Source organism: Andrographis paniculata, unplaced genomic scaffold (assembly GCF_009805555.1).
Source record: "Andrographis paniculata isolate CXL003 unplaced genomic scaffold, ASM980555v1 Contig64END, whole genome shotgun sequence".
NCBI lineage: Eukaryota > Viridiplantae > Streptophyta > Magnoliopsida > Lamiales > Acanthaceae > Andrographis > Andrographis paniculata.
Genome location: NW_026137600.1, coordinates 2264712 through 2286934, shown reverse-complemented (window position 1 = coordinate 2286934; position 22223 = coordinate 2264712). Strand labels below are relative to the sequence as shown.

General features: G+C 31.2%; 3 protein-coding genes across 4 annotated transcripts; all 3 read right to left on the bottom strand.

Moving 5' to 3' along the window:
* Window positions 1-248: 248 nt before the first annotated feature.
* On the bottom strand, window positions 249-6312 carry LOC127261863 (U4/U6 small nuclear ribonucleoprotein Prp31 homolog). Of its 2 annotated transcripts, none has more exons than XM_051290284.1 (9): window positions 6151-6312; window positions 5905-6000; window positions 4990-5055; window positions 4695-4832; window positions 1857-2749; window positions 1642-1712; window positions 1266-1368; window positions 717-792; window positions 249-622 (listed from the first exon to the last, which is right to left on the bottom strand). In XM_051290284.1, exons 2-9 carry the CDS (start codon window positions 5905-5907, stop codon window positions 515-517), a joined length of 1458 nt encoding a protein of 485 aa, XP_051146241.1. In that variant the 5' UTR covers window positions 5908-6000; window positions 6151-6312; the 3' UTR covers window positions 249-514. The 2 variants fall into 2 exon arrangements, with proteins under 2 accessions (XP_051146241.1, XP_051146242.1); XM_051290285.1 differs by having other exon boundaries at window positions 6178-6305.
* Window positions 6313-8318: 2006 nt separating this feature from the next.
* LOC127261890 (spermidine synthase-like) lies at window positions 8319-12515 on the bottom strand. Its single transcript, XM_051290319.1, has 7 exons — window positions 12067-12515; window positions 11739-11815; window positions 11517-11639; window positions 10463-10567; window positions 10309-10381; window positions 10147-10218; window positions 8319-8813 (listed from the first exon to the last, which is right to left on the bottom strand). The coding sequence occupies exons 1-7, from the start codon at window positions 12161-12163 to the stop codon at window positions 8428-8430; spliced, it is 933 nt and encodes a 310-aa protein (XP_051146276.1). The 5' UTR covers window positions 12164-12515; the 3' UTR covers window positions 8319-8427.
* Window positions 12516-21043: 8528 nt separating this feature from the next.
* Window positions 21044-21916, bottom strand: LOC127261864 (uncharacterized). The gene is made up of 2 exons (XM_051290286.1): window positions 21436-21916; window positions 21044-21314 (listed from the first exon to the last, which is right to left on the bottom strand). The coding sequence occupies exons 1-2, from the start codon at window positions 21802-21804 to the stop codon at window positions 21270-21272; spliced, it is 414 nt and encodes a 137-aa protein (XP_051146243.1). The 5' UTR covers window positions 21805-21916; the 3' UTR covers window positions 21044-21269.
* Between the last annotated feature and the right edge of the window lie 307 nt (window positions 21917-22223).

The window sequence follows — 22223 nt, the reverse complement described above, 5'->3', positions numbered from 1 at the left end:
CGGAGGAAATAATTTTTTTAAAACTATAATTAAATTACGTAATGAATTAGTCTCACCACTAAAAACTAATAGCCAATAATGTCCACCAATATATTATATAATCACCAACTAAAATGGTAGAAGTGCATAATAAAATATTTGAAAAATAAAATAAAATCCATATATGTAGCTCCCGTATTCAAAATACCAAACCTCCAAAGCATCCCAAAACCTATCTAACGGCACCCTATTCAATTTCAACGAGGGACTTCCAAAACATCACATTCAATTCAATTTGCCTAATTTCAAGTTACGTCAACAAAGCAAATCAGAACTAACTAATCTAATTAATGTAAAATGAATAAACTAGAGGAGAATTTCTGATTTTCTTCACAACCAAAACAAACATACATACATACATCCGCAAATCCAATCCGACTGTAATAAACCAAAAACAACACAACCTTCGCCAAAATTAAATTTCACATCACCTCATCATAACAGCAAATTGGCAGTTTCATTGGTGAGTGTTGTTTCATGTCCTCTTGATCTTTGAAAAAGTTCCGATTTCTGAAAAATAAGTACTTTGAGTTCCACTGCCGAGCTGGTTGGCATTAGCCTGTGGGTTCGAAAGCTCGATTCCCTGAGAAAAAAAAGAACATAAAACACTTTTATGTCATCATTTTTAATGGCGAATAGCAAGTTGAGAATCTCCATGTCAAGGATAAGCATTAGACCTGCACAGGCGTGAATGCTAGACTAGAAGTAAGCCCAGAAGTTGCACCGCTCGTTCCAAACTGTTTCTCCTTAAATCTGAAAATTTTGAAGTAATCAATCAATCAATCTACAAGCTCAAGTTTGGATTTAAACAGGAACCAAAAATTGAAAGCAGCAAATGTAAATGGAGAATCTAGGGGCACAGACATTGGTACGTGTAATTTCAACTGTATTAAGTAATACTCCCCCGTCAGCTAAAATTATATCTCTATTTCTTTTTTCGTTGTCCTCTAAATTTATGTCTATTCCATTTATCTCACCCATAATTTTATTAATCCTATTTTAACGAATAATAATCAACTTAATACTATTTTTTCTACTTACCTCATCACCTTTTTTACCGATTCTTTAATAAATTTTCCATAATACCTCTAATTTACTTTTTACCTACCCCACTTTAATATTAAAATACTAATATCTCTTAGTTTTCTTGTTCAAGGGGTATTGTTTTCTTTAAAAAAAAAAACAAAAAATAATGATAAAGAACAAAATTAGCAGGGGATTCATACTTCTTGGCTACTTTAGCAGCAAGCTTGCTTTGGCCAATCGATACACGTAGTTTTCCGCTACCAGCCTGACCAAGCATTCCATACCCTTCTCCAAGTCCATCACCTTCAACAAAAATCGTAAAACACAAGGATCAACATCAACAGTATTTCAGGAATAAAAACAATAAATATAAGAAAAAACAAGTACTGATAAGAGTTGAAAGAAACAAGAAAATAAGTACAGATTCACAATGGAGATAAGTAAAAATGCTATTCAACTAGGTAGAGCAGGTCAGAATTTCGATTATGTTTCTTCTCACTTTTCCTTATATATATATATATATATATATATATATCCAATATAACTATGGCAACAATCTTTGTTTGATGCACATACCTAATGAGCTTTCCTCAGGTATTCCAAACTGCATCCGGTTTGCCAGCTTCCGCATGTCGGTGATAGCATATCTGAGTAGAATGGAGATCAAATGAAGACCTTTTTAAGTTTACAAGCTAGATTGAATTATGATCGAATAAATGCTTTCCACAATATATAGGCATATAAACATATATACATATATATAATAATGCAAATAAACTTGTATATCTTACCTTTCTTTCATCTTCCTCAGTCTTCGACCACCTCTCCTCTTTTTAGGCTCAGAATCAGGAACAGGAAGTGGTTTAGGCTGCTTGGCTGGTGGTGGCTCTTGCCATTTTTCAATTTTCTTGTGAATCTCCGCACGGAAGGTTCTCCCAGTATTTCCAGTTGGATCGCCCCTAGTGGAATCTATACGTGCAGCAAGAGTAGACTTAGCTGCCAAAAGTCGGCAGGCACGCATCCTCAAGGCAGGTGGAGTACTCTGGAATATCTCGGCTTGTTCTAAATAACCAACACGAAATTGGGATGTTGCTGTCGAAAACCCTGCTAAGTTTTTCTTCTTTGCCCCGAGAAGCTGGACATTGCATGCAGGCATTTTTGCTAGTGATGACAAACCACCAGCCGTACCCATAAGTTTTGCAGCAACAGCACTTCCAACTATGGCAGAAAGATTCGGAGCAATGTATCCCATTCGACTCTCCACAAAATCAAGAACCTTTTTCTTGGCTGAATCCAGAGCGAGAGCTCGGTCACATGCATCAATGGTCTTTTGCAACACATCCTCGGGGAGAGGCTTGCCACTGGTAGTTGATGCTGTCACTGAAACGACCATAATAATGGCAGAGGGTAGAAGACCTTCTAGATCAACAAGCGTAAGATCCATTTCATTCCCTATCTTTTTGACAACCCGAGCATAGTCAATAGGGTGATGAACGAGAGACTCAAGTTCCGGAAACTTTAAACGGTATTTGTCACGAATAAAGTTGTGAATAATCACAACTTCATTTTCAATATCAACTGACAGAGCATTGCAATCCACTATCAACTGGTATTCTGGATCATCTTCTAAAACGATTCCGTGGGATTTATCATCAAATCCCTTTTCCAGCACATCTTCAACTTTCTGCCAAAAACATGTCAAATCATCACTAAATTAATAGACAAGCAGCAGGATAGTTAAGGGAGTGTTTGAACCAACTTATATATGCTTCTGACCATTAATGTTTTCAGAAAACTCTAGCTTCTAGTTAACTGCATTTTTATACCCAAAATAATAAATAAATAAATAAAAAATAAAAATATAAAAATAATAAGAAGAAGAAGAAAGATTACAGCCAGAAGCTTCTGGCACTTTTATCTAAAAAAAACATAAATAAATGGTATAATTTCTTAATCCTTAATAAACTGATATATTTGAGTGCTATCAATAAACATATATCCTTTGTATCTTAGATTGATTGTTTTTTTCATTATTAAGGTTAAACATTCTTCAATTTTAGCATTAGAAGTACTTGAAAATCACCCATTACTGACTTTAGGGTCTGTTTGGTTTAGATGAGGAGAGGGGAGGGGTTTTAATGGAGGGAAGGACAGGAGAAGAGATGAAATATTAAAATTGTAATAATGTGTTTGGTTCATATGAAATGGGGAAGAGGAAAAATAGTATTTTGTGTCTGGCTAGACAGAAAAGAAGAAAGAAAATAGAATAATTTAACCACCTATCGTATATAAATAAAAAAATAAATAAAAGTATTTAATAAAGTTTGAATAATTTATTAATAAAAACTCCATTCCGACACAATTTATTTGTGAAATATACTAAAGCAAAATACAAATAAATAATAATTTTACATACAAATAGCTACAAATATAACAAAAATTATATAAATTAAGTCAATTATAAAGGGAATGTTTGTTTAGTGTTTTGATTTGAAAGTGATTCCTATGTGAGGTATAAGGAATTTTTTTTAGTCAAATTAGTATGTGAGGTATAAGGAATTTTTTTTAGTCAAATTAGTATGTGAGGTATAAGGGGTTTTTTTAGTCAAATAGTGTAAATTTATTATTTATTTGTAGTCTGATTTCAATAAATACTTACATGTATGATCTAAAACAAATTACATTACAAAATATAATAACTTAGTTTAAGTATATTTAAAAATATTTTTAATTAAGAATTTTAATCAAATTCATTATATAAACAACTATATAAGTATATTTATAAAAAAAAATATTTAAATAAACAAATTTAAATTGATTAGGTTTTAAATAATTGAAGTCCATTTAATAATTAATTTAATCTATATATATAAATGTAAATTGGCATAAATGATAAGAATTAGTCTTTATAATTGACTTAATTTATATGATTTCTGTTATATCTGTTACTATTTCTATGTAAAAATTTTATTTATCTATATTTTGGACAAATAAATCTTGTGTAGGAATAGACATTTTATTAATAGATTAATCAATTTTTATTAAATACTTCTATTTTTTTTTTTTATATACTATATAGATAAATAATAATAAAATTATTCTATTTTTCTTTCCTCACCTACCTAACCAAACACAAAAACACTATTTTCCCTCTTCTCTCATCTCTTTCCTTTTATATATATGAACTAAACACACTATTATAATTTTAATATTTCCTCCACTCTCTTCTCCTGCCCTACCCTCCCCTCCCCACCTCTCTCCTTGTTTGAACCAATCAGACCCTCAAAAAATATGAGCCGAACATAAAAAATAAAATAAAATTAAAATAAATTAACATTCCCTCCCTTTCCCTCCTAAACCTTCAAACCGAACATACCCCTAGTTTAGTTACGACTTCCTTTGCAAAGGTTCTAATAACTATTTATAGTTTTGAAATTCCGCTTTTGATTTGAAGTTTATTAGGTGCAATCAGTAGATTCATTTGCAAACATCACCTCGGTAATTAACACTAAAGTTGAAATTATGCATCCAAGGGATATGGCAAACATCATTGATGTCGAATTTCAAGCATAGGAAAGACACGAAGCACAATGAAATGGGTAGACAACTCTTAGATGAAACTAACTGACCTGCATGATATCAATGTAGCGTTGTGTTTTCTGTAGTTTGGACACACTATCCAGATCGTCATAGTTAAGTGCTTCTATATCTGCCAATTCACCATCTATGTCTTCTTCCATGTGCTCAGTATTGTCAATATCGGCATCCTAGAGATAGATAATATCAGCATGCACCCAGAAGCAAGGTATAATAATGAAATCAAGCGAGAACCACAAAATGTACACAAGCACGGACAGCGCCACTTTATAATTATTTTCAAGCATATTAAATCCAAGATTTGAAAAGAAGGATCAAAATACTAACCACAAGTTCATCTTCATTGTCGGACAATTCTTCAAGATCAGCCAGAAAAGAGTCATTAAGAGTTGCCTGAAACGAAATAATAAAATTTCTATTAATAACAAAACGTGATGCTTATGCCTCAAAGTTTAAATCCAATAATTTAAAGCGAGCATAGCATTAATGTGGAAGCAATGTGCACATTCATGTAACCAAAGTCAGTAATCATCAATCTTCCTACAATTATTTGGGCCCATTCACAAAAAGCTAAATCAGTAAATCGGGTCACAATATAATTAAATTATAAGAAGATAAAATCATACAGTCTCACCAATGCATCAAAAGGTTCACATTTAGGAAAGAATAAGAAGTGATAAAACCCAGTGAAATTGACTTTTGAAGAAATAAGAACGCTAGGAATTAAACATCATTCATAACAATTGTAATATAAGATATAGCAAGAAGATCATGACCAAGCAAAGTTTCGAATCAAATGGAAGATCAACATATTTGTATAAACAAATTATTATGATCATGCAAGGTATTCAAGATCAATTAATTTCACATAATGTGCTTAAGAAACAACTCAAAATTATATTAATTTCGATGATGGGTTAAATTAAATATATCTACAATCTTACAGTTGTATATTTATAAGCCTTGTTTAGTTAAGAGTGGTGATCATTAAGGATTATTTAATCCTTATGTTTTAATTACATATTCATACTCCATAATTCCTAGTAAAAACACCTATGATTCTATTCCTTTACACACATTGACCCATACCCTTTCAAAACAAGAATCATAACTCAAACTTGCTAATAGTTCCAATTTAAATAGAAGAAAAGAAAATTTGAAGAAATATGCTAGCTCTTAAATCCTCTGAAGCAATTTAATCAGAAACTCAAAAATAACTCGATCGAATCACAAAGAAATTACCATTTATGAAGATTTTCACGGTGCAGGAGAATCGCCCTTCAGATTCAAATTATCCGCAAAACGCTTCTTTTTGCCGTGAATAACCTGCAAAGAACCCTAGCACATAAACAAACACGACAACAATTAGAAGAAAAAACAGAAAACGACCACACAATCGAAAGAACAAAAGTGAAATTCCTAACCCCAGGGCAGAAAATCAAACGAATTAACGGAAAATTACGTAACAAGTAGAAAGGGTAAACTCACGGAACGGAATCTTAGGTTCCAACGTACACTTCAGCGGCGAGGCGACGAAATTGCTCCGCAAAGTTGGGCAGCAATCGAGGAACTCGGCCTGCGATAAGGCAGCGTCGGCGGTCGGCGAGGGCTTTGATAGGGAACAATTTATCGAAAAAAAAAAGAAAAAGAGACAAGAAAATTAAAATTGAGGAACTGCCATTGGCAAGCTAAAGCATTAAGCACCTCATAATGGGCCTCCCTCCATTACTGCTCCAGTCCAAATCTAATCAAATGGCCCAATGGACTTGATAGAAATCCTATCCGTTTCTCTTCGATTATAAATTGAAAATTAAATTGTTTCTTTTCTTCATATTTTATTTCTCTCATAAAATTAAGATTTTGTTTATTTTTATAAAGTTTCTTTTTAATTTTTTATACTATTTTATTTTTAAAATTTTTTATAAATGTGTATAAAAACAAATTATTTTATTTTATAAAACATACTCCCTCCATCCATTTATTAATGTCTTATTTGATATTTATACGCAATTTTAGGCCAAGTTTTTGTTATAAAATGACAAATTTGCCCTTAATCTTGTGTATAGAAAATAAAGAAAGTAAATAAAATAAAGGTAAAAAAGTAAATTTTGTATATAAAAATAAAAATAAGATAATAATTGTTGGACATTCTAAGGTGGAAGGAGGGAGTATCATTTAAATTACTATTTCATATAAAAAAAAATCAAAATAAAAATCAATAAACAATTAGTATTAATTAAATATATCAATATTTTCTCAAATCTATTTATTATGGTTCTCTGTTATACTTTTTAGATGAATTTTCTATAATAAAAGAATCAGTTTTCTTTATTATTATTTTTTTTACTATCATTTTTGCTACCAACAACATATTAATATTGAATGTATTATTTTTGAAAGAAAATGTTAAATTTTCCCCACAATAATTGACATATTTTTTATTTTAGGATGCTTTTGTTTAGTGAGATAATTTGAAAGAGTATTTTTTTATGTGAGATATAGAAATTTGTGAAGAAAATATAAAAATAATGAATGTATGTGATATATTAATATGTTTTTAAAAAATATATGTGAAAAAAAGTATAGAAAGAACAAACCCTTAGTATATCAGTAGTTGACATATATCTATTTTTAATAAATATATCAATTTTAAATATATTTGATAAATATAAATCAACTTAATTAACTACATAACATACAACATCATGTAGAACTCACTCAAAACTCCTTTATTTCTACCCCTCACTTCAAAAAAATAAATATTTTTATTTATATTTAAAACTATACATCTTTTATAAAATTGATTTATATTAATTATAAATAAACAAAAATATTTTTTTATTTACTTATATTATAGAAGATTGTATTATCTATACAAAATGATATCCATATTGCACATATTTTTAATTTCTATATAATTTTTAAATATTTAAACATATATTTTAATTTTTTTAATCATATATATTAAATTTACTTTAAACCTATAAATATTATTAATTATACAAAAAATAATATCATAACTAATTATTATTAACTAATTAAACATCATCACCTTAAATACCTAATCTAATATATATATATAAAATATTACTGATTTTATGAGACGGATGTAGTAATATAATTACCTTAAATACCGTCTAACTGTTCCGGAAAGTAAGACGAAAATAAAAAAACCGAAAATAAAAAGCAAAAACATAAAACAACTGTGTTTGTTTTGTGAGATAATTTGAATATGTGAGGTATAAAAAATTATATTTCATCCGTCTCATAACAAAGTATCCATTTGCCTTTTGCGTCATTATACTTACCATTGAAAATATCCTTATATTTGTATAATTTTTTATACAAATGTCATTATATAGAAGTATTTTTGTCATTTTTTCTTTATTTGTAATACGATTTAATATAATAATTAATATTAAAAAATCAACACGCAAAAAGTAAATTGGATACCTTATTACAGGACATAGAGTATAAAAAATACTCCCTCTGTTCCAATTTAAAGAATTTTTTTAAAATTTATATTACATTTTGATATAATAATTAATATTTAAATAAAATCTCAGACAACGAAATATATGTAATATAATAATATTACAAAAAAAAAAAAAAGGGTGTGGGCCAAAGAAAAATGTAAAAAACACACCCCAGGTTCTATATATCATAACCAACTGCTTAAAACTTTATTATCAAAGAAGTGCAGTACATCCCTTTAACCCTTTATTCCCAAAGCAATCAACAACTAATTAATCTAAAACAGAAGCCTTAATTTACCTTACAGTCGATCACTTCTCTTGCGAACGAGGGCAAGCAGAAGGCTGCCCGATGAAGCTCTGCATTGTAGAACTTCAGCGCTCCCTTCGACTCCGATTCCGCATCGATCGGGTTCACCGGATTCTTGAAATCGACGGCCGGCCCGCCACCAGTGGAGCACAGCATGAATCCGATGACGCCGCTGGGGTAGGTCGGCACAGTGGTCCAAGCATAGTTGACGGACCCCTTGAAGACCTGCCGGCAGTTTGCAACGATGCCTTGTATGATGTTCATGTGAAGCCAAATACTTTCGGCCTGAGTGCACACCACTCCCCCAGGACGAAGAGCTTTCGCTATCAGCTCAAAGAATGGCTTCTCGAATAAATCCCGTGCAGGCCCTGAACCCATACAATCAATTATGTTATCGGGGAATCGGAGTTACATGTCATTCACAAGAAATCGTCGTCGTGAATAATACGGATATGCTGCCAGTGACGGAACCAACCATAAAAATCCAGATGAGGCAAAATATAGTTTTATTTTTATCGATTCAGTATTACATTTTTCGACAATCACATACAGAAAATTGAAAAAAAAAAGTACAAAGATTAAATATTTAATGAAAAATTCAACAAAACTACATAAAATTTAATACTCCCTCCCCACCGTCTCCCAAAATTAGTTACACTTCCTTTGGCAATTACAAAAGAAGTGTAACTAATTTTGGCAGAGAGAGTATATTTTACTAAAACAAAAAAATGAATGATAAAAATAGAAGTGCAAATCAACAAAATTAAATATATATATATTATTTCTAACACTAAAAAATAAAAAAACTTAAAAGAGGGGGACAAATTAATCCAAAATACATAAGTTTATGAATTTTACACTTTAAAAAAAAAAAAAAAAAAGCCTTAAAGAGGGGGGCAAATTAATCCAAGATACATAATTTCATTAATTTTACACTAAAAAATACTTCTATTTTGGGGGCCGGGGTCAACTGCCCCTGCCCCTGCCCCTGCCCCCTAGCCCCCTACTACACCTGTCCTTGTATGCTCCTTTACAATTTTTTTTCAAAATTGTTATATGTGCACTACTCATTTACAATAATATATTTTCGCTCCAAAAAAAAATCGCCACGCTAAAACAATTTTCAATCCAAAATATTGCACACAATACTTAAAACTCTCTTTTTTAAAAATTACAAGACAACAAACTTTCGCTATTTGTAAAACAAAAGAAAACATTCAAAACACAAAAGTATAATAAGGATAAATTACTAAGGCTCCATTTAGTTGTTTGGTTGGACGGGTTTGGATTTAAGGGTGAATTTTAAATGAATTGATTTGATTTACATCGAATTTGAAATAACGGATGATAAAATATATCGTTTGATTACAAAAAATATTTAAAACGATATAGTATAAATACTATTTGAAATATTAAAGAAAGTGGATTCGAAATCCACTACTAACTTCAGAGATTTGAAATACATTTGACCAAATCCCTCCAACCAAATGGACAAGTTGTTTCAAAACTATTTAGGTGCACATATATTTCTCCTAAAAAACAATCAAATCAAAGAACTATTTTTCATTCAAAGTATTATATCCAACACTTTAAAAACATCTATTTTCAATTAAAGGCATCACATCAAATTTCTATTATTTGCAAAACAACAAAAAAACATAAAAAACACCTTAAGCCGCAAAAGAACAAATCATTAATTACCAATTGGATCCGACGAGTCAACTATGACCGCATCGTAGGTTCCTTCCGGGACAGCCTTCAGAAATGCAACACCTGCAAAACAAGCCCCTCCAGTGATATCAAATAACATTCGACTTAGAAACAAACTGATTAAAAACAACGCTACAATAGCGTCAAATATACCATCTCCAATGTGCAGTGTAACACGGGGATCGTCGAATCCGACAGCTACTTTTGGGAAAAACTGCTTGGCAACCTGTGTAGTAATATCACAGCTCAAGAATTTTGCAGTAAAGTGAGAATAACAACAAATGCACGAAGAACAATCATTGCTCACATCGACAACCATCCGGTCAATCTCACAAATGTCGATCTTTTCAACTGAGGCGTAACGAGATACTTCCCGCAAGACACCACCATCTCCACCTCCAATAACCAGCACCTGAACACACATTATTAAGATTATTACGCTTAAATACCTTTAATTCGAGTGATTATGCATTAAAACCAAAAGAATAGCTGTCATTCTCTAAGTCTTCAGACATTTCGATAAGACCTTCTCAGAACAGCCTGGTTATAGCTGTTAACGAGACAAATTCTTCATGTTTGAGCTCGGCTCGTTAAAGGTTTAATTTGGGCTTGTATTCGTTCGCTAAGAGAGAAAAAGATGAAATTTTTATTTAAGAAACTATTTGGTTGTGTTTTTTGTAGATTTTACTACGGATTTTTACTATTCAGATTTTTTTTCTTTAAAAAATATCAAATAAAACAATTATTATTTTTTTTTATATTATACTACAAATTTATTTTATATTTAAAACATCGCATCTAACATCTATTTATATGATGTCAAATAACTATTTAAATTTAATTGATTACTATTCAAGAATCCAAATCCAAAAACCCAAATCCACAAACAGTTCTCTTAAATAAAAATTTCAGCTTTTTATCTCTTAACGAACTAATACAAGCCGAAATCAAACCTTTTTGGCTCTACTCGGCTTGTCAGAAGGATTTTTAATTATCTTATTCAAATTTAAATTCAATTAACAATAATAATTTATTTATAAATTTGTGTAAATTTATTAAAAATTACGTATAAATTAATAAATTTCTTAAATATAAAAATATCAATTCAACTTCTTATTAATAAACACTACTCAAAATTCGCAAACAAGCTCGAGCTTGTTTGTGAGTCTAATTTTGTGTGTTCATGTCCGTCTCACTTAGCTTTGCGAACGAACTTTTAACAAACTAAAACGAGCAGAATCAAGGTGGGCTCGCAAACAGTTTATTTGTTTTAAGGCTCTAAGTCTCGTATAATGATTAAAAGATTCTATTGAACAATCAATTAAAATATAAATCATGGTTAAAGTAAACACGAAGATTACCCTCTGGGGTCTTGGAATTGAGGATAAAGGGAGGTGTGTTATCATTTCCTGATAAGCACATTCATCCCTCTCTGTCAGCTGAATTACACCATCCAACACAAGAACCTTCCCATATGTTGATGACTGCAACATTACATACAAAATCAATATATATATATATATATATCTTCATAACAAAAATGAGAAAGGATAAAAAGAATGCCTCTGAATTTGTACGGATACCTCAAAAACAACAACATTCTGGAAATCAGATTTTCCCTGGAACAAGATCTTTTCCACCTTCAATGAGTGTGCTTCTCCTGCACTCCACAAAACCCTAATTTAGGTACAAATCAAAGCATTCAGTTAACAGCTAGCGCAACTCTACGCACTCTAGCCCTAGGTCGTGTTCCAATTTCAGATTTTCGGTTACATCAAGGATTAGGTTTATAGAAGGCGAAGCGTCGATCGAAGAATTGAAGCAACGAGAAAAACACTCTGCTTAATCAAGCAGGTTAATTGATTCAGATCCAAATAATTCATAAGAGGAGAGACGGTTAGGATTGATTACCAGGCCACAGCGGGCTGATTTCCGAGAACCACCCCGGAATTACAGCGCCGAAAGACTCCGGCAGCTGGTTGGAGGCGGCGTTGTTGGTGGAAGCCATTTCAATCAATTTAATCGATCAATACGCCTCGACAAATGGCTGGAGAACGATGGCCGCGCAATCTAGCGAGAGTATTTATAATTGAAGGGCGTCGTGGTCATTGGCTCGGCCTCGAATCGAATCGAATTGAAGCGGTGAGTCAGCCAGTGAATGGATGGAGACTGTGTGAGAGAGAAGTGATTGGGAGTATCTGCGGTGCGGTGGTGTCAATAGCAGCGGTTGGTTGGTGTGTCTTCCTCGGTCGTCTTCTCTGCTCTCCTCTCTAATGGCGTCTGTGAGAGAGAGAGAGAAGAGAGAGAAAGAGTACTTCCTGGAATTATGTGCGGAGTTAGTGACTTCACACAATCTGCAATGCATTTTCAAATACAAAACAATTTTATTTTATTTTAGACGAAAGCGTTTCTTTTATCCAAAATTTTCAAATTTTCCTATATATTAACATATAAATAGAAATTTTGTACGTTTCTCACTTCACAATGTTATCCTTTAACTAATAAAAAAATAACATATAAATGGAAATTTCTTCTCAATTAGTGTTTGTTACGTTGCCGTGGCCTCTCGTCCTCTCTGATTCTCTGCTGTGATTACTCCGTCGCAGTTCATCCATCCTTTAATTTTTCACTTTATATAAAAATTTTTATTTTATAATTTAATTACGTTATAAAATTTAAAAATATTATAACTAATTATTAATTATAAAATAAGTCCCATCATAATTGACACTATTTTTATTTTTGTCTGTCGTGTAATAATTGACACATTTCTATTTTTGGTAAAAATTATTAAATAAAAACATATTTAACAAATATAAATCAACTTAATTAATTAGATAACATATAACATTATAAATAACGTATGACCCACTCAAAACTCCTTATTTCTATCTTTCTTTAAAAAAATAAATATTTTTATCTATATTTAAAACTACACATCTTTTATAAAATTGATTTATGTTAATTATAAATAAAAAATATTTTTGTATTTACTTATATTATAGAAAATTTTATTCTATACAAAATTATATTTATATTACATATATTTTTTAATTGCTATATAATTTTTAAATATTTAAACATATATTTTAATGTTTTTAATCATATATATTAAATTTACTTTAAAATTATAAATATTATTAATTATATAAAAAATAATATCATAACTAATTATTATTAACTAATTAAACATCTTTATCTTAAATAACGTGTCCATAATCAAAGGATTCAATTTCGGTGGGACGGAGGGAGTATAATTTTTGTATAATTAAATATAGATAAAGTAATACTCTCGCCGTCAAGTTAGAAAATATATATATTTCTATTTTTGGACGTCCAATTACAAAATAAATATTTTATTAAATACTTCACTTTTTTCCACAAATATCTTACTTTATATTACATCATTACTTTTACACCAAAAAATAAGGGCAAAAATGTCATTTACTACTTTTAACTACCCACTATAATTAAAATATTACTATTATCTCTTAAATACAGCGCCAAAAGTAAATGTTTACTTTGCGTGTGGACGGAGGAATTATATAATATTAGAAATATAATAGTAATTTTATAAATTAAAAATATAAACATATTTCATTTCCTTCAAAATTCCCCAAATTTTGACAGAAACAAGATAAAGTTCATTTTAATGAGCTTTGGTTGCGGATATAGATTCGTCTGCATCCACTTTACTCGAACCTTTGTCGAAGTTCTGGCTTCTGGTTCACGCTCACAATCTATTCGACAAAATGACTCTTCATCTAAGTTTTTCCTTTCAACCCCATTTTTCACCCCACTGTCCACTTGTAACGGGTGGGATGGTTCCTCTTTGATCACCTTCCCGTCGGTCTAGCAATTCTTAGACTCCCTCGAAAACTCGCTACTGCAGCCTCGTACACATCTCTAATGTACGCTAAATTAAGAACACTATAAATGCACCCGGCAAAATAGAATATTTTATTAACTCTCAAAACTGAAATAAAGTACTATTTCTTATTTATAGCCTGGCGTAGCCTTCAATATATAGGACAGTAGTCGCCAAGAATCAGCTATTGCTTTCAGATCATTGGCGAAATTTCTCACCTCCAAGATTGTCCTCTAAGTTTATTTTTTAAGTATTCTATTTCAATTTCAACCTATTTTTGAATCATGAGATGAACAGTCAATTTTTTATTTAGACCGATGTTCGTTTTTCTGTGTGATTGAAAAAATACATATTTCCTCCGTCCCTTATCAAAATGGTCCTTTGGAGTTTTGTAATAGATTAAAAAATAATGGTATTTTATTTGTCAGTGGAAGTGTGCAAGAGATTGTGATATTTTTGCGGTTGATTTTATGTATAAACACTACAAGAAAAAATCATTTTTGTAACAAAATTTTTTTGTCTTTAAATCTATTTTTTCCGTTACTAATGACATCAGAGACGGAATTAGGAATGGAATTACGTTAGCTACGTGAACTTTAGGGACGAAATTCCGTTACAAATATATTATTTTTTTGTAGTGAAAATAGTTGTACATGTAATAGTATATTTGTATTTACAATAGATAATAAAATATATTTATGAGTTATAATTATAAGCGACAAAATATTTTAATTCTACATTGTTGTTCTTCTCCTTAAACTTACATATTGTACTTCATATTTGTTATCAACTATTCTTGATTAAGATTGGATTATATTTTGTTCGTACCCGACATATTTATTAATTTTGACGTTGTAATAAAGTTAATTAATCTCTACTTCAAAGATTTGTACATATACTGTCGTACCTTTTCATTCCAAATTTTTCGCAGCAGTTCATTCTTTACTTTCTATTTCGAAAATTCCAAATCAATATCAAGATTATTATTTGTCGGTATTTAACTGCTACGATATACTATTTAATTAGTTAGGTATTACAAACCCACAAAATTATTTTGCTATATGTTTTTTTCAGAATCTTTATAAAAATGATTTTGATAATGAAACTAATTTAATTAAAATGTGTTACACTAGTAGTATCGAAAATTCTCAAATTTGAATATATCGAAAAATTGCATATGTTAAAATTTGAGTTTTGCATCATAGACAACAAATTGGGATAATTTTAAACTTTTATTCACAAATGATCAATAACGAAAACCATTGATTTAATTACAATTACAATTAAAATAATAATAATAATAACAATCCCGGCGGCCAGTAATGATCCAGCAGAAGCCCCCGATGGAGGACATCCGTACACCCGCCACCGCTCTCCGCCGCTCCGTCAGTTCTTCCGGTTGGCGCGGAACGTGCGAAGACCGCATGCGTTGCAGAAGTACTGTACACAAAATTGACCAGAAACCAATTAACCAAATCCGAAACCCTAATTCCGGCGATCAAAACCCTATTTCCGGCGACTGAACCTTAAATTGGAAAATGGAAGCAGATCTGATTACCTGTCCTTCAGGACCTTTCCGCCATAACGGGGTTCTGCGTGTCCCACAATTCTCGCAGACCCGATTTTCATGTCGCGCCTGGCCGTCGGGATTCGGCCGCTTGCGGGGGCTCCTGTAGACAGGGACAAACCCCTGCGGGAACGGCACCGCCACCACCGGAATTATCGACGCCGGCCCGATGGCGACTCCTCCGCCAACTGCCACCGCGCCACCGTGCGGTTGCCAGAATTGTTGGTCGAAATTGCCCTAATTTTCACCCCAACATACAAATTTATCAAATTATAAAAATATATAAAAATAAATAAACACAAACAAATAGGAAATCTGCATGTATCAGCACACGTGCATCAAACGTGCAAACTCTTACGTTCCCGGAGGTGGACGCCGGTGGATGCCCGTGCTCTTTACTGAAGAAATTGTACATCATCGGCGGCGGCGGTGACGGTGGCCGATCAGCGGCGGTGCCCGACGTCTCATCGGGCCTTTTCTCCTCCGCCGGTTCAGTCTCGTTCGGCATTCGCATACGGAGGGTGAGATCCATTGTCTCGCCCTCCTCCGCCTCCTCCTCCTTCCTCCGTGAATTGCTCGGGTTGAATTCGTGGGCCATTGCAATACTTCACGAGAAGCTTGATCGAAGGGGATTAAACAGAATTCTTCGCGCCGGCCGTCGCTCGTTGCTGCTGCTGCTGCTGCTTCGGTGAGGAAGTCCACGGAGGAGGGAGGGGTTTATATAGGCGGTGGTAAGGGGTGGACGCCATTAAAGAGTAGCTGCACATCTTGTCTTCTTCCCCAATTCGGTGAAATGATTTGCAGAAAATCATTTTTCACTAACTTTAACGTTGTTTCTACAAATTTAATTTAAGATGAAGTTGCATATAGAATAGGTCTAAATTAAGCTTTGTGCTATTGCTGAGTAACTAACTAAATCCGCCATTACTTTTTGCTATAAACCTTTTTCATGTAGTTGGATTTTTTTTTTTTTTTTGAGATAAAAGAAAAAGGGTTTCATTATAATTGTATGCCATTGTATTTTATTTTAAATTTTTGATTCGACACAAAGAAGAAAATAAAGTAATCTCGAGGGGACAAATCGTATAATTTTTTAAAAAAATTTATGTGCAATTTTATCGCAAATATAATCGGATACGGTGCACTTTGTACGCTTTCGATTTTGGATGTTTCGCATTAAATTAAAGTCGGTCAAAATTAAATAATATTGATGCTATAATTGATCGATCTGATTATATGTCATTCGAAATTAATATATGCCAAAAAAAATTAAGCTTGATTTAAGATACTTGTTTTTCATGTATATTTTAATTTTTTTTGAGAAATTTTCAGATATTACATAGTTAAAAAAATAAAAATAAAAATTAATATTGTTCAAAGAGGATATAATCAAGTTTTAGGCATAAGTACTTTTAATTTCTTTAACTTAATTAAATCCTTTCAATTTTAAGTCCAAGATAATTAAATGGAAAAGTAAATTAAATAAATCAAGAAAGTGTAAACATAAATTGAAATATTTTGGACAATTGATTTAGAGCAGTAATATAAATCAAATCAAATTAAATTAAATTAAATTAATATGTTATGAAAAATGCATTGCAAATATATATATATATATATATATATACACATTGTTATCGGTTTTAATTCAATTATTTTGTATATAAATGTTAGAAACTAAAATGTTTACTTTTAAAAAAATGCATATTTAGACTTGAGTATATTAAGAGAAAAAAATAATAAATCATAAATATATTAAAATTTCATATTCAACGGGTTGATAAAAATATTAAAACTATTAAAAACAAATAATCAAATAGACCAGTAACAACTACTAGTTGATTTAATTAAGATGAACAGTAACACCATAACATTAGTAAATTGTAACGCATGAATTGCATTTAGTGGTTTGGTAAAAACCTAGTTAGTTTCAACTGTTTTCTTTCACAATCAAACTAACTAAATAAAAATTCAAAATAATTTATTTATTTATTATTACATTTGATAAGCATCACAACTGATCAGATTTATTATTATTATTATTATTATTAGGCAAAATAACATAAGATCCTCGTGGTTTCACAAAGTTGCTGAAAACCTCCATATTTTAAAACTCCAAAAAAACCGGTTTGTAAAATGTTGTACACTCGCCCCTCCCCTCTAAATTCTACTAACAGACGTTAAATTCTATCATAATGGACCGTTATACCATTTTCTCTCTCCTACTTTTTTTCTTCCCTTTTTCTCCCACACACCCACTCCCATCTTTTTATTCTTCCTTTCTCTTCTTATTTTTCTGTAATTTTCTTTCAAAAGATTTGTAAAAAAATTGTCGGCGGAAGTATTAACCCGTTGTCTGTTCGCCAATGAAGGAAGCTACTGAGAATCGCCACCGCTGCCGTTCGCCGGAATGGGCTGGAGTTGTTTGTCAGTCAGTCAATTTGTGGAAAATATTTTTCTTTCTTATGGATCTTAATTGTTTGAGTTCCTTTTCTCCTTCCCCAATTTTTCTTCACACCCCCATAGTCACACCAGATTCTTTCTCTTATTTCTTTTCCCCAATTTTATTTCTCAATTTTTCTTCACCCGCAGCCGCACACACCAGGTATTTTTTCCCCAATTTTTTCCTTTCTTCTTCTTCCTCCCATTATTTTATTTTCCCTTCTTCTACTTCTTCTTCCCTAATTCTTCTTCGGGCAGCCGCACCAAGTTCTTCTCCAATTATGAATTATTTGCTCCTAAAATTTAACCTAAAAAATATCTACAAGAATGGAGAAAGAAACATAAATTAACATTGTTTCTCTGCACATTAGATAAATATGAGAGAAGATGAAAAATCACAATTCTTTATTGATTTTACTAAGTTCTGTGTGCCTTCAATTTTTGTGAATATCGGTTGAGAACGTGATCCATTAGTTTCAATTTTTTTATTCTTTGAATTGAATATATTATGAATTTTGAACCTACACAATTGGGTGAAAAGAAGACATTGGGTAAGAACTAAGTTGTATTGCATTTTATGTGAGAGAAAAATGCATATAATAAAGTCATAGGGTCATTTTAGTAACTTCACGTACAAATTTATCATTTTTTGGACCAAAATTCGCATTTAAGACACGTAACATACACTCTCCGTTAAGTTCTAACGGAGGAAGGTTTTTCTGCAACGTTTTACAAACCACAAGTAGGTTTTTTAGAATTTTAAAACCAGGGAGATTTTCAGCAACTTTGTGAAACCACGGGGGAATTTTATGTTATTTTGCCTTATTAGTATTATTATTATTATTATGTACTATTTACAATATATATTTTCATCGCCCAATCCATTAATAATATTTTTCATTAGAAATGATTATTTATGAAAATGTTTAAGATATACTTTTATTAGATCTATGAAAATTGATTAAAGACCCTCCATAGATATCATTTTGTACATATTGAAAATAACAGTAGCAATATTATAATAATGATCCAATCCATCTATTAACATTTTTACCCGCGACTTGTATTATTTGTCACATATAACGTATACTTTAATAATTTTTTAAATTTTTTTTTAATATGAATTCATAGATTTACAGGAAATCTAAGTCACAACAAGGTATTCTTTCAGTGATTTTTTTAACAATCATTTGAATACCGTATATTATAAAATAAAATAGTATTATACTTTTATAAAAAATTATGAAGATTGAATAGTAATTTTTTTATAAAAAAAAAGTACTAAATAAAAACACACCAAAAATATAGAAAAAAAAAACAATAAACACACCCTAAGATTTGTTTTTATTAGATCTATTATATATATATATATATATTATCAAATCCATTAATTTACATTTTTTTTATGAGAATGATTATTACACTTACAAAAGAGTGTAAGATATGATTTTAGTAAGTATGTTTAAGTGGCCGCTAAAGCTTTGGAAAGGACATTATTTTGCACATATTTAAAATAAGATTCTATAACCTAGCACATTTTCAACTGGGAATATTATTTATGAAAAGAATTCAAAGTATGTTACTACTTTTATTTCATTAAAATAGTCATTTTTGTATCATTGTATTTAATATAACAAATATTTTTATATTTATATAATTTACTCTACAAATATTATTATATTTATATTATAAGAGACTAATAAATGTATTTTTATCTTTTTCTCTTAATTTGTACCGCGTATTGATATAATAATTAATATTCAAATATTATTTTTTTTTTATTATGTGAGAACGGCGGTCGTTATCCTTCGAGTGTACTTTGGGTACTTTTGGCCGAACATAATAGTCTACAAACAAGATCAACAAGACGAATTATATATGACAAACAAGATTAAATTTGTCTAACGCTTGAACTCACCACACACCATTAGACCAAAATATGCGATTATTAGATAATATTAAAATAGGTTTAAGCGTTCAAGTTAAAATAATATTAACTTTATTATTATTATTTTTTATTATTTTTAAAAATAATTATACATAAAATATGCTTTTATTAGCTTTACTAAGCATATACTCGAGACATCATGAGCCCATCAATATTTACCCCAAAATGAAATAGTAAAACTAAAGGTACGTTTCTTTTGATTGATTGATTTGAAAAAAAATTAAATTGATTTGACTTTGCTATTAAAATAATATTTAATAGAATATTTAGTGAGGAGATATATATTATTTTTTAAAAACGTATAATACAAATAGTAAAAAATAAAAAATTGAGTCAAAAGAAACATACTCTAAGTCAAATAGAACAAGAAATTAGCTAAGTGGACAAAAGAAGTTATATAAATAGAGATATGGATTGTGCTCAATATTATATGACTAAAATATTAGTGTTGTGTTCTTTTGTGGATTTTACCATAGGTTTTTACTGTACAGATTTTTTTTCTCTTAAAAAATATCATATCAAACAATTACTTTTATTTTTTTATCACATCAACTTCTATTTATATTACATCAAACAACTATTCAAATTTCACTTTCTAGTATTCAAAAATCCAAACCCAAAAACTAAAAATCACAAACAAACACACCCTCGAAGTTTAAGTATTTGACTCTTATCAAATTAAAATTTAAAATTTGAGTTGAACTTTTTTTTTTTAATTTTAGAATTAAATTGGATTGAATTTTTTTAAAAAGAATATTTAAATCAATTGAAAATTTTGAAAATATATTACTCCCTTTGTCCATCAATAAAAAGGGTCTTTGGATTCTATAGTAGATTAAGAAATAATAATATTTTATTAATTAGTAGAACTGTGTAAGAATTTTTGATATATTTTCCCTTTATTTATAGAGTAATTGTATGTATAATGATATGTTTGTAATTTAAGGAGAAGTTATGAGTATTTTGGTATTAGGATATTATTATATTTTAAAAATAAAAAATAAATACTTTAAAATAAGGCGAACCAAAATCATAAAAATGATACTTTGAACAGGGAAAGAGAAAGTATAATAGTACAAAAAGATAAAAAATATCAAAATAAAATATTATTATTTTCTAATTAATTAGAAAATTCAAACTTATTTCTTAATCAAGTACAAAATTCAAATGACTAACAAAAACCCTTGATTTAATTACAATTAAAATTATAAAAAAATTCATAATCCGGCAGAAGTCCCTCGCCGGAACAGATCCGTACACAACAGTTGCCGCCGCTCTCTGCCGCACCGTTAGTTCCTCCGGTTTCGGAGACCGCATGCGTTGCAAAGGTGCGTCTGAACACAAAATCGATCAAAAACACAATTAATCAAATCGGGAAACCATAATTCCAGCAATGAAAACCCTAATTCTGAACAGCTAAACCCTAAATCGGAAAATTGAAGCAGATCTGAATACCTGTCCTTCGGGACCTTTCCTCCATAAAGGGGTTCTGCGTGTCCCACAATTCTCGCAGACCCAATTTTCATTTCGCGCCTGGCCGTCGGGATTCGGCCGCTTGCGGGGGCTCCTGTAGACAGGGTCGAACCCCTGCGGGAACGGCACCGCCACCACCGGAATTATCGCCACCGGCCAGATGGCGACTCCTCCGCCAACTGCCACCGCGCCTCCGTGCGGTTGCCAGAATTGTTGGGACGGTGGCTGATCAGCGGCGGTGCCCGACGTCTCCTTCGGCGTTCCCAGTCGGAGGGTGAGATCCATCGTCTTGTCCTCTTCCTCCACCTCCTCCTTCCTCCGCGAATTGCTCGGCCTGAATCTGTCCGCCATTGCAGTGCTTCAGCGACGAGCTTGATCGAGGGGTATTATATAGAAGAATTCTTCACCGTCGTCGCTCGTTGCTGCTGCTGCTGTAAGGAACCGCATGTCCATGGAGAAGGAGGGAGGGGTTTATATAGGCGGTGGTTATAAGGTAAGGGGTGCAAGCCATTAAATAAATTATTTTTCACTAATAATTTGTTTGGTGACTGAAACGGATACAAAGAGCGTTAAGAAGACCATTATTAATTTATGGTGACCGACAAATACAGAGAATGTTGGCCAGTCAGTTATTTATTTATGATGACCGGCACAAATACAAAGAATGTTGACTAAGCTGTTATATATTTATTTATTAATACTGTCGCATACAGTGAGCGTTGGCTGCCGTTGTTTATTAATGGTGACTGACACAAATACAGAGAGCGTTG